This window comes from Strix aluco, chromosome 2 (assembly GCF_031877795.1).
Source record: "Strix aluco isolate bStrAlu1 chromosome 2, bStrAlu1.hap1, whole genome shotgun sequence".
In the NCBI taxonomy this organism is placed as follows: domain Eukaryota; kingdom Metazoa; phylum Chordata; class Aves; order Strigiformes; family Strigidae; genus Strix; species Strix aluco.
Window position 1 is genome coordinate 78,460,607 of NC_133932.1, and position 12,828 is coordinate 78,473,434.

The 12,828-nt window shown below is 40.4% G+C and overlaps 1 protein-coding gene across 3 annotated transcripts in view; it reads right to left on the reverse strand.

The window, feature by feature from the left end:
• The window catches only part of CLYBL (citramalyl-CoA lyase), a 177,556-nt gene that overhangs the window by 74,488 nt on the left and 90,240 nt on the right, over positions 1-12,828 (reverse strand). For all 3 annotated transcript variants that reach the window (XM_074815388.1, XM_074815387.1, XM_074815389.1), the window contains exon 2: positions 12,566-12,755. In XM_074815388.1, coding sequence (XP_074671489.1) covers positions 12,566-12,755 — 190 coding nt within the window. The remainder of the gene's footprint in view (positions 1-12,565; positions 12,756-12,828) is intronic.

Sequence of the window (12,828 nt, forward strand, 5' to 3'; positions counted from 1 at the left end):
ACTCCAGAGGACAACAGTTTGGCAACTTAGAAATTTCACGCTATTTCCACATCTTAGATGTTGTTATATGCTTTGCACGGTAAAGTCTGTGCTACACAACCATGACTTAAGAAAGCCTTTAAGGCAGTCACCACCACACCTGTGGTAACGGATTTAACTAGAGCAATGATTGCTATACACACATGCTCTGGCAGACAAGATGCTCAGTAAAAATGTAAGCCAGTAGGTAATAATGGTTAGAGTAGCAACCCACAAGGAGGAAAAATGCAGCATTTCCAAAGCACCAAATCAAGAATCAACCTGTGAAGCTATGTATTAGGTTTGCAAAAAAACAGTTAAATCTCTGATAATAAAACCCCAAACCTAGTTCTGCTTTACTTGAACCAAGAAATTGGGAGGTTGGAAGGCAAAGTTAGAACAAATTGTTTCAATTTAGCTCTCATTAGTAATTAATGAAATTCTCTATTTGATAAGCAGGAAAAAATTTGTGAGACAAGATGGCAGCCAACAGATACTGTTACAGAAAAATCTGTACTGTGTCAACAACACCGAATATGATGTTGCAAAATCTGGAAGAAATTGTTCAGCATGTTTTTGTGACTGGTAAGTTTATCAGGTGGATTCCTCTTATCCTTCCACACAACAAAATACTACTTTCATTATTTCAGCGCTGCAGCTGTGAATAAGGGCTCAGATTCTAAACAAAGAATTCTTAAAATGATTTACAAGGAGATGTATACTTCATGATTTTAGGTAATAAAAGGTTTGCTCTGCAACTGATTGCAAAGATTTTTAATTGACAAAGATTTTTTAATTGAAATATGACATGGCATATACCCTTATAGCTATTTAGTCTATCAATGCCTAGAATAAGATATTGCAAGACAAGCAAGTTCAGTGATCCACTCATCTCCTGTACCACTGCCTACAGCAGTTGTCCTATAACTGTCCTTCAGGGTATGTAAGGAGAACTTCATCAGGGTCTTTGTGGAACAGATTTATGGGCCTGTTCAGTAAAGGGACAAGTGTTTCTTCTGCAGTGCTGCCAGTCCTTGGCTCCTATAGCATTTAGCTGGAATGCAAAGACCTCAGCCCTCAGGACAGGTGAAGGCCTTCGTGGCTATCCCATGCTCATGTTGGATAACTGTGAATTAGTCATAAGGCACATATAAATAAATGCGTGGGCTGACATATGAATCACCAATTGTAGAGTCTTTTCCTACCCGGTGTAGTTCTTTTGTATTTGAGGTAGAACATGGCCACTCCCAGATTTAATTTCTCATGCATATTTCACTCCATTTTTCCTTTCTGCAGTATTTGTGCCATTTATCTTGTCCTATATTCACTTTCCTTTTTTTTCCTACTTTTGGGAAAAGCATCTAATATCCCTGTAGCATTAGTTTCTCTTTGTTAATGTCAAAAAATGTTAATCCGTGAAGACTTGCTTCCTAGATAATGTTAATTCAGCTGCCAGTTTTATAATAGGATTATGCTTTCCAGGATTTAAAAATCCCACTTGTTAGCTACAAAACAGACTTCTACTAACAGCTATAAAATCTAATTTAATCCCTATTGGCATTAACTAAATAGCTGAGGTATAATTTCTGTCTAGCTACACTTAACACCCTGCTATTGCCATAAATATATAAAATTCCCTTTGAAGTTATAAAAGAAACTGTTCAGTAGGATAAACAGGGTCTCACGAGTCCAATCATATGCTATCTCCAAGGCATAACAAATGTTGTTTACATATTGTAAGGATTTTGTGGACAGTTTATTTAAATAGATTCACCCATGTTTACATGTATTAATTTGCCCTTTTTCTCAAGAAAATGCATACTAAATTATGATCTATAATTATTCTATTTAAAAATAATTGGAAGATTGGAATAATTAAAAATAAGTGGGAGATTTAGTCTGTGTGGAATAAAAGTTTAAAATGTAACCAAATAACCTGACTAAGCTGGAAGAAAATACCAATTTGTTCAACATATCCCCTTTTAACGCACAAATGTATTGTGAAACCTTAGAAGATGAAGTTATCTCAAGTCTGGCATAGGAGCAGCTATTTTGAGGCAATCTAGTAAGAGGCTGTAACGAGCAAGGAGGAAAGAATGAACAAGCCATGGTTTATAATCATCCTAAAATGAACAGCCAGGATCTTTAGAACCATTTGCTCCCAAACGAGGAATGACACAAGGATTTATGGTCTTCTGGAGCTCAGTGATCAGAAATTAAGAAAAATATTTACAGTTCTTTTCTCCCAATCTTGAAATAACTGTCAAATACATTGTTCTGGAGAGGGTAGCCCTAACGCACCGTAGTGAAAGAAGCATAGCAAAAAGAACTATTACAGTGATCTGCAGTAGACAGCACTATGTTTTGCAGCCATTCAGGAGTTGAAACAGCTATCTCAAAGCAACCAAGCTGCTTTAAAGATAGAGATTGTAGTCAAACTCAGAAAACACTAAGATTTTATTTAACTTTTCAGAAAAGATGCAAAGTGCTGATCAGACTCCACAGTCAGTTTATCACTTTCCTTATTGATAAACAAGAAGGCAGACCGTAATCTCTCCTGAGGTATTCATAGCCAAAAGGAAAGATGGGCAACCTCAGCAGAGCAGCTTACATTAACAACCAAATCTGTAGTATGCTGGATTTGCAGATGTGTGCATTTGTTTTTGGAGACAGATACAAAATAAACTTTGGTCAATGCATTTAGATATGCTAACAACTGCACATGTTCCACACATACATAAAAACCACTGTCAAAACAGCAACTTTCAAATATGGCTAGATGTTTCGACTTACCTGAAATGAAGAAAAAAAATTGGCATGTTTTTTGCTTCTTTGCAAAAGAATTCCTTGGTTGGAAGCCAAGGGCATGGCAATGTGTAACTTGGGGACACATTAAGAGCTTTCGTGCCCCTGGAGCCTGCATTGCTGTGCAGGTTTAGATGTGAGTAAACAAATGCATGTACTTCCTAATGCTCTGTCCCCAATTATTATGGCTTTTATAACACAGACTAGAAAAATCACAAAAGTTGTGTATTGTGTTCTATTCTGGTATGTTAGTGCACAATGAATTCATGGCTCTGGACGCTCTCCAGTTTCAGTAAGCCAGAAATATGTTTTTGTAGCTATTTTGGGTACCAGCCTGTTCCATGAAAGTGTATTCTTTTGGTGTATAAAGCACTGTTTAGCATACAGTGTTTTTACAATTCAAAGAAAGTCATTCACAGAATATATAAACCCCAGGACTTTAGGCAATTGTAATCCATGTGTTTTGTCTTCTGTTGAACAGAGATAAATTACTCTATGTTGAAGGCACATGGCATGGGCTTAGCTTGTTGTGGAAAAAAAAAGGATGGTTTTAGATGGTTCTATGCTTATTTTGGGAATGGTGTGTCCTGCCACTAGCACAGCACACATGCCTTTAATTCAATATATAGTGGGGTATAGGAGGAAGAAGCTCAAGCTCCTGAAGGGCTTAATCCTGAATTACTCATTTAGACACAAATGTCCTTAATTCATTGTGAAATGTTATCTAAATAAGGACTGCAGAATCTGCAGCATCACAAGTAGCGTAGACTCCTTCTAACTGGACATACAATGGAAGGAAATGAGCCTTCTGCATAGGTACTGGTGGTTTAGCTCCCACCACTGCTAGGATCCTTTTCTCTGGTCTCCAGTAGAATAATAGATGAAACCAAAGGTACAGAGGTTAAATATCATGCTTTCAGCTGACACTTGCCAAGGTTTCCAAGCCCAGTCATGACCACACACATCCTCACCCTTATCTGCAACTTCCATGTATATGGCTATGCTATTCCTCCATCTGACATCAAAAATTATTTTCTCTCACCCAGCATCCCACCACACTTCAGTATTTTGCTATCTAATGACACTGCTAAACACCAGGTACACAGGTATTTTTAAAACAGTTTGGTAAAATAAACCACAGATTTTGCACATAATCTTTCGAGTATCCCTAAGGTTTCCCCACCTTTTCACCATCCTGGGACAGGTCCAGCTTTGATGGAACCAATGCACTGGGAAAAGTACCATGCATTTCCACCTTCCCTTCCCTACCTATCTTGCCTAAATCAGACCAAAGGTACACCAGATCACTGCCTTGACTGTGACTGTAGAGATACCACATAGAAAAGTTTATCAAAGAGGGCAAGGGCTGGATTCTCTGTGTGTCCTGCCACTTTCTCATCTACATCCCTGTTAATGGGGTCTGTGGACTTCCTCATGCTTGGCCTGCCTCTCTGTTTTCAAAATGTGGCCCTTGCAATGTGGAAGAATAAGTAGGGTGGACTACTGGTTACGAGCAAAATGAAGTCTTAGGTTCCAGACTAGATTTCAAGACTAATTGCAATAGAAACTTGGACAGACAAACATATTCCTCTGCCTGCTCATGGCCAGAGAAAAATCAAAGGGGACCTGCAGCAAATGGTGTTGAGTGCTGAGAATCCCTGTGACTGCAATGTGAGCAGTACCTTTATGTTTTCCTCACTCCCATTACCCTTGCAGCCCTGACAACATGACCCAACACAGGGCTCTGCATACAAACAAAAGTCTGCCCAAATCAGATCCAACAGATTGTTTCTAAGCTACACGTATACATTGAAATCTTTTGTTTTGGCTTGATTTTCTGTAGCACACTTGCAACTCAATGGCTCTCTTCAAACTAAGTGCTAGATGCTCAATGGCTGTGCAGTCAGGTTCTTCCTACTACAAAACCAGATGAAATATTGAAAACTGGTCCAGAAATGTGTAGCAATTCATGACTTCTAGTCCTGAAATTAGCCTTCAGTACCCAGGTGTGCTGTTGTGCCTGTGGACAGTGGACTACACATGAAGAGTTGAAGTGCTGTGAATTCCAAGTACATACAAACATTGACTGCATGTTTTAAAATGCACGTCTATTAATGTATTCCTGCCTGAAATCCCTGTTAATACTGAGCCAAGACATTTTCCCTAAGTTTCTAGACACCATTCTGTCAGCAGTAATAGTTACATCAGAACATGTCCAAGTCAAACTTAATTGGATACATCTGAATCAGTGGAAAAGAAATAACTGACAATTCAAAGGCTCTGCTCGAAGAGACACAGGCATTACTGAGCTCATTAAGACAAAAATTGCTGAATATTGCGATTATCCTTATGAATCCTCAAATCTTTTATGTAAGAAAGATGATTGGCTTGTAGAGTAAAACAATAGGAACAAAAACTTTTATTGTCACAGTTACCACTCAGGAGTGGCAGTTCTTCCAGGACCATGGTGGGATTAATAAGGAAATGAAAACACTTTACAACTTTCATAAAAATGTATATTCATCAGAACTCTTCAAGGATCAAAAAGGCCTTGCAGAGTTTCACTGTACAGTTCAGCTTCCCTACAATAAACCAGAGAGACTTTTGGACTCCCCAATTCCTACAGAAGAAATTTCCCATGCTACTGAGAATTTTAATAATGGCAAGCCACCGGGGAAAGCAGCATTCCCATTTTAATTTTGTGCATCTTTTGAAGAGAAGTCACCCTACTATGCGCCTGTGTACATTTAATCATTCTCTACACACTTTATCAGCAAGCCTTCTCCCTGTAGGAGGAATACAATTAGGTACAGTACTAATTTATTATAAATAAAGCAAAGACCTGGTAAAATAACCTAGTTATCAATGTTTCATGCAACTGTGCCTATGAAGTACTAGCTAACATTCTCACTATGAGCCTAGAGAAATACCTGCGGCATTGATAAATCCTAACCAACTTGGCTTTATTAAAAAAAAAAAAGATTATCATCACGTAATACAGGAAAACTGTTGATTTTAATTGAAGTAGCTAGAGATTTATGGAAACCAACTGCAGCTTTTTTCCACTGATACTGTAAAAGCCTTCAATAAGATCAATCAGGAAATGCATTTCAATAAGGAAAGCCTAGGATTTTTTTGTATACCATGCTGACCCATTTTATGTATTTATCTCCGCCCCCAAATTTAGTTGAAGTGTTATTTTGTATGCAAGAGCCTCTCCTCATCAGTGATAAGGAATAAAAAGGTCAGAATGCCTCAGATTAGGGGAAAAATGGTAGGCAAGGATGCTCTCTTGCCGGCGTGCTGTTTGTTCTGACCCCAGGATCAGATCACTAGAGAGATGGAGGAGTCATTCTCATGGGGAGAAATCTCCATAAAATCAGCATGTATGCGGATGATCTGCTCTTAACTGCAATGAACCCAGAGTCATCTCTTACGTATGCCTTATTCATAACGAAACAGTTTGAAAAGTGGTCAGGCTTTAATCCTATTTTTAAAAACAGATGACTCAAAAGAATTAATTGAATTTTTTTTTTCTTCCATGGCACTGCACAGTGATGATCTTTTAAGTGGCTACAAGATATTAAGTAGGAACAAATTTATGCTATGACCCTAAGAGGCCATGCTGTGGATAAGCAAAATAGGTTCTTCCCTCTCCATCCTCTTAGCCCAGTCGAACTTCCCCTCACTGCTGAGGGGAGAAATGGGAACAGAAGAGGCTCAGGGGCTGCCATTTCCCCTCTTGAGGAAGGGATGTGAGGAAAGGACAGAGCTGAGGCTTCCTCTTCCCCAGATTCTCCTGCTCAAGTGCTGGAGGAGAGAGCAACTTCCTTCTAGAAAAAGCAAAGCGATACAATCATGATTCACAGCAAAAAGGGCTTAGGAACTTAAACTCTAATCAGTCTTACATAGTTCTACAGTGCAGCCCTGGATATCAATAAATTTTATTAGATGAATGAGATCTATTTAGTTCCGGAGAAGCACAATAAAATGTCCTATTTTCAAGTGTTTCATGTCAGAGGACCACACAGATGTTTCCCAGCCACATGTAAACTCCAAGGAATTGTCTTTACACCTCTGATACAAAAAAGGTGAGCAGGGGGAACATGGGGTTTTGTTTTGATTCTTATTTATAACATTGGCATTGCCCATGGAAAGAAAAGGCCAAATCCTAGCCCCTTGAAAATTTGCCTGTGAAAGGTCATCTTTGGCAGCAGGGACTGTGCCTTGCCTGGCCTGATGGCATACTAAAGAGAGATACAGAGTAAAGTGCTGTATATCCCAATTATTCAAAACCGTCCTACTGACCTCAGTGAAGATAAACCCACTAATAGCACTGGTTTGGAGGCATCGAAATACTCTGAAACTCTTCTCAAGGGCTCAGAAAGAGGCATAAACACTACAGTAGCAGCTCTAACTGGTCTCTTGTTAGGCTGACCTGGCAACTAACACCTCCTGGATGCTCTGAAGAATAGCAGCACCGAAGACAGGATCCTGCTGGAAAAAGTGCTGTTCTAGAAAACTCTCTTGTAAGGATGGTAAACTTACAAGACCCATGGGAACTAACTACAAAATCTCAGCCCACTCTGCCCTTGGAAAATGAAAGCACTGGCATAGAAATCTTCCTTTCTCCAACAGGAGAAGGAAACTTCTCCACCTGATAATAGGTTCACCTGGCATAGAAACACAGTGAATAATGCAGCTCTACAGAGAAAGCTATACCAGGGAGTGCTGGTTTGGCTGAGAGCCCTCAAGATATCTTCAGACAGCTCAGCTCCTATACAGAGACCTCTTAATGGCATAACATGCAATTCAGCTTACTGGTTTATATGACTAGGTCAAGCATGTGATGCAGCCATCTTTTTAATTTTTTTCTTTTTTACAGTTAAAATGAAAGACTATTCAGGCCTTCTCCTGCAAAGAGCTAAAATAGATACAGGCTATTTTTGCACCATTTCACAAAAAGTCTCTAGAGTGTAATGCATTTGCAACATATCAACACTGCAATCTGTATTATTTATGATTTTATAGTTTTAGAATTTCTATTTGAACTGTTCACTTAAAAATATCATCAAGCAAGCCATTCTCCATCATTTCTTTAAAACCTATAGCAACACTGGATAAACTTTACCCGTACATCGGTGGGGAAGAGCTCCTATCTTCATCTGTGAATAGTACCTTAGGGAAGGTAATTTCCCTTTAGCAGTATTCAATTCACGCTCCAACCAAAAACTAAATTTCTGTTGTAGAAATTCCCAGTGTCTTACAGAGTCAGACACCTGGAGAGGCAGCTGACAGTCTACACTGTGTGACATTATGCATTTGAATCTCTAAAAACAGTGTGTCAGCCCCAACCAGGATTTGAGTTCAGCATGACTAGCAGGCTATGTTCAGCAAGACTAAAGCTAACTTTGTAAAAGAAGGCTGAAATTTACAGCAACACTGGACTATCTTCCTATCACCTTCCCTATTCTGAACTTCTGAAGACCTCATACAGCTCTGTCCATCCCAAAGGGGCTGCAAAAGCCCCAGGTGTCCTACTCACACCAGGATCAGCTCTCACCCTACTTGCAGGCCTAGTATTCAGCATACTTTTAGCTATTTCTTTTCATTGGTTTCCCTTAAAAGCTGGGAAATTTTCTCTTTGTGAACTTCTTGCTGCAATGGTTTTTTTCTGATTAAATGAAAATATCAACTAGAAAAAAAAGAGTGAAAAGAAGGAGAAGTCAACAGATGGTACCTGAAATCATGGTCAGTGTTGTAACTCTTGAAGGTAAGAAATACAGGCACCAAAAATGTATGCAGATTAGGGTATGGGCTTCCCTCTTCTGGTGCTCTCTGTGAGCCATTACAAAACATAATTGTGGGGGGAGGGCACAGGGAAGGATATTTTCCAAAACTTCTTCAAGAGAAAATATTATCTAGAAAACAGTTAAGGATTTTTAATCTACAACTTCTGCTTCAAAAGCAGCTACTGCAAACAGATGCAGTTTTGCAAATGTTATCAGCTTTGGTTATAGGAAGCTCATCTTCCTCATTTCCCTCTAAATGAGCAACCAAAGGGAACTGCAGACATTCCAGATTACTGATCTCTCCAAATCTAACATAATCCTAATACAAACCACACAGCATCTTGTTAAAATAGACTTGTTAAGACGTGGTTCAAACTTGCTGCTTGGACTTGATGCAAGTTAAGGCCTTCTGTAGACAGGTAAGTTTGGCCCGAGGCACTGTGAACCTTCAACGTGGTTTTCCTGATTTTTCCCAAACCCAACGTTTCAGCAGCAGTTTCAAGAAAATCCATAGGTAGCAATTTTATTGATATAAAACACAGCAATAGACAGTCAAAATCATCAGTACTATTTCTTTTAAGAATAAGGATTAAAGGACAGACTCAGTGTTGCTGTGTTTACTAGTGGTTCTTTTCTGTTTCAGATGACCCATTTGCAATGGGCCACCGAATACTGTACTTCAGTGCATGTTCTTGACATATCTTTCACACAGCCTCCAAACATCTCAGAAACATTAATAAATTAAGCTGCAAGAGCAATAATAATTTCAGCTTCACATTCACAGAACGTGTCTCAAAGTCTTCCTGAGTATCTGTGGCATCTAAAAATGAAATTCAATCTTCCAATCAATTTGAATTATGCTTTGCTATTAGATCATGCAATCACACAGTCTAACTCAGGTTGAAAGGGACCTCAGGAGACCACCTCATCCATTTTCCTCCTCAAAGCAGGGCTAACTATTGCTCTACACCAGGATGTTCATGGCTTCACGAGGCCAAGGCTTGAATACACCCACAGAGGTAGGACACACTATTGCTCTGGACAACCTCTTCCAGTGTTTGGCCATCTACATGGGAAAGACTTTTTTCCCTTGTCTCTAGTCAGATTCTCCCCTCATGCAACCTGTGGCCATTGCTCTTGCCCTGTTGCTGTGATTGTGTGACAAGAGCCTGGCTCTGCCATGCATCCAGCTCCCCTCAGGCAGCAAAGCCTCCATCAAGGCCCCCTCAGCTGTCTCTTCTCCAGGATGAACAACCCAGCTCCTCAGCCTCTCCTCCTGTGCCATGACCATCTTGGTGACCCTTCCTGGTCTCCCTCCCACTGGTCATTCTCTCTCTTGTACTGGGCCCCACAACTGGGCACAGTTCCCCCTCCCAGGGGAGACCCTCAAAAGCCAAGTGGAAGGGAGGGACCCCTCTCCTGGGCCTGCTGACTCCACCCATGCCAGCACAGTCCCTGGAGGTGGTTGGCCACCTTTGTTTCAAGGGCTCACTGCTGACCCCATTCAGCTTCTTGTAAAACAGCATCCAGGGCCTTTTTGGCAGAGGTGCCCACAGGGAATCACACACCCAGCCTGTATTGGTGCATGGGGTTATCCCAGTCCAATGCTGGGAATTCAGTTTTTGCTTTTGTTGGACTTCATTACCTTTCTGTCAGGCTGTTCCTCCAACTGTAAAGCCCCATCAGAAGAGCAGCTGTTCCCTCCAGCATATCAACTGCACCTCAGTTTGCTTTCATCATGAACCTGGGGAGGGTGCACTCCATCCCATCAACCAGGTTGCTAATGAAGAAGTTAAACAGTATTGGCTCCAGCAGAGGTAAGTGCAAAATAGCACGCAGTGTGGACCACCTGATTCCTGCCAAGCTGCCACCCACCTTATAATCTATCCATCCAGACCATTTACTCTCAGGCTGATGACCAGGATCTTATGAGAGGCCATGTCAAAAGCCTTGCTAAAGTCAAGGTAGACAGCATCTATTCAGCTCTCATACTCAAAGACAGTAATTTATTCAGAGAAGGCGATGAGGTTTGTCAGGCATGATTTGCTCCTGATCAGTCCATTCTGGCTGGGTCCTTGTGCACTGTAAAAGAGTGAGAACCAGCACTATCACTTTCCTGGAGACAAGCGTTAGGTTGATGGGCCCGTAGTTCCTTACTCTTAACCTTTCCAATGATGGCTGTAGCATTTGCCTTTCTGCAAGCATCAGGAACCTCCCCCAGTCACCATGATATTTCAGTGATGACAGACAGCAGCTTCAGGATGACACTAGCCAGCTCCCTCAGCAGCCTCCAGCATGTCTTGTCTGGTCCCATGGGCCAGTTTATTTAAATAGATCCTAACTCCATCCTCCCCTACTGTGGCTACTATCTCCCTCTCCCAAGTTTTGCTTCTAGGAGACAACCTAGGAAGTCTGAGATCAGACAGTAAGCCCAAGGCTTCATGGAGCAGTGGGTCCACACTTGCCCTGGTCTTCCTTCTTATTTTTGCTGCTGATGCACTTGTACTAGCCATTCTTGTCTTGCTCATCCCTCACCAGTTTTGATTCCAGCCAAGCTCTGACCATCCTCATTCTGTCCCTACATGCCTTTGAAATCTTATACCCAGTGGCATAACTCCCCTTCACTTCAACAGAGCTAGAATTTTACCACCCTTTAGGAATTACTACTATAAACTTTGTCGCCTTGATCATAAAATTTTGCTTTGCTGTCATCCTCTATTATAAATAGATGCTTCTGCTATAAATGATTTGTTTTATATAATTAAGCTGCACCTAAAAATACTACAGTTTAATACACAGTTGTGTCTTGTGTCATCTACAGCAGCAGTCCCAAATACGACGTAAACAATAGTAATTAATGGTAAAATCTTTTTCTTTCCAACATACCTGTAAAGACCTGAAGGTTAAAGAGAGCACTACCCAAGAGAGTCCTTCTGGAAAGCATTAACTTCCAACAAACAGAAAAGACTAAAATTTCATCCACATTTTTGAGATGACATGGGAAAATTTTCAAGCCTATTTTCATAACTTCCTGGACAACACATTCATACTCAAACCCTAAACAATGTTTACTGTAGTTTGAAGCACTGTAAAATGGACAGGAAAGCTGACAAATATAAAAATGATGTAAAAATGATGGCAAACTTACGTTCCTGTTCAGAAATACCTCTCACTAGGAAATATTTACACCATTTTCTCATATACGTTGTTTAAGATGTGAAACATTTAAAAATGGTTATTTTCATATATTTAAAAAATGTTCTTGCAAGCAAAACAGAATGCATGTTAGATCATTCTCTCTTCTTTCACAATTAAATGTCAACAAAAACTTGGCACTGGTACTTAACACATCTACATTTCTTTCCCACGCTGCTCTCAATCCCTGCTTTCTTGCAGCTCCTTCAATCTAAACTGCCCTCCAAACCCTGGTGCACTCAGGTTCTAACATCTCCTTCCTTCAGAAACACCCCTAACAGCAGTTCTTCCAAAAAGCTTAGTAAGTAAAACTTTCTAAACACCCTGAGGCTCAAATCCAAACCAGTGCTGTTTCACTCACAATCTGAAGATGCTTTCGTTCCAACAACAAAACCCCACTGGTGATTCTGAACTAACTCTTCCTTTCCTGCTTCACTTCTCACAGTCCATTTCCTCCTCTCCTATAAGAAATATGCAGCAATAATAACAATATCTCCCACTCTTCTGTGATGAGAGCTTACGTCCCTCTCTGCATTCCTTCAAAACTCCCTCCCCAATTACTCACACAGGATTTCTTTCATTCTGGGTAAGCAGGTTTTCCCAACGCCTTCACAAAGCCTATCACTGTTACATTACTTTGTATATCCGAAGATTTATCTTTGTCTCTCTGGTTGTCACTTCCCCAAGGCAAAGGCAATGTTTTTCCACAAGTTCTCTTTAGCGCTGATTATATCACACAGATAATTTTTAATTACCTTTCTGTTCAGAGCCACGCCATCTTCACAGTCCAGCACCGCACAATCTACATTTAGTGATGGGATTTTTTGTATCTTCTTTTCATCATCCGCAGGTACATACAGCACAGCTCGCCTGGGAACGTACTTGTGAGATGATGCATAGTGATAACTAAGCTTAGGAACACCAGCTGGCAGAGGAGAATCCACCCTGTAAAGGATATTGTTGAAATTAGACTCTTGGCTACAATGCTGTAACGAATACTTGACTATATTTTAAAAGG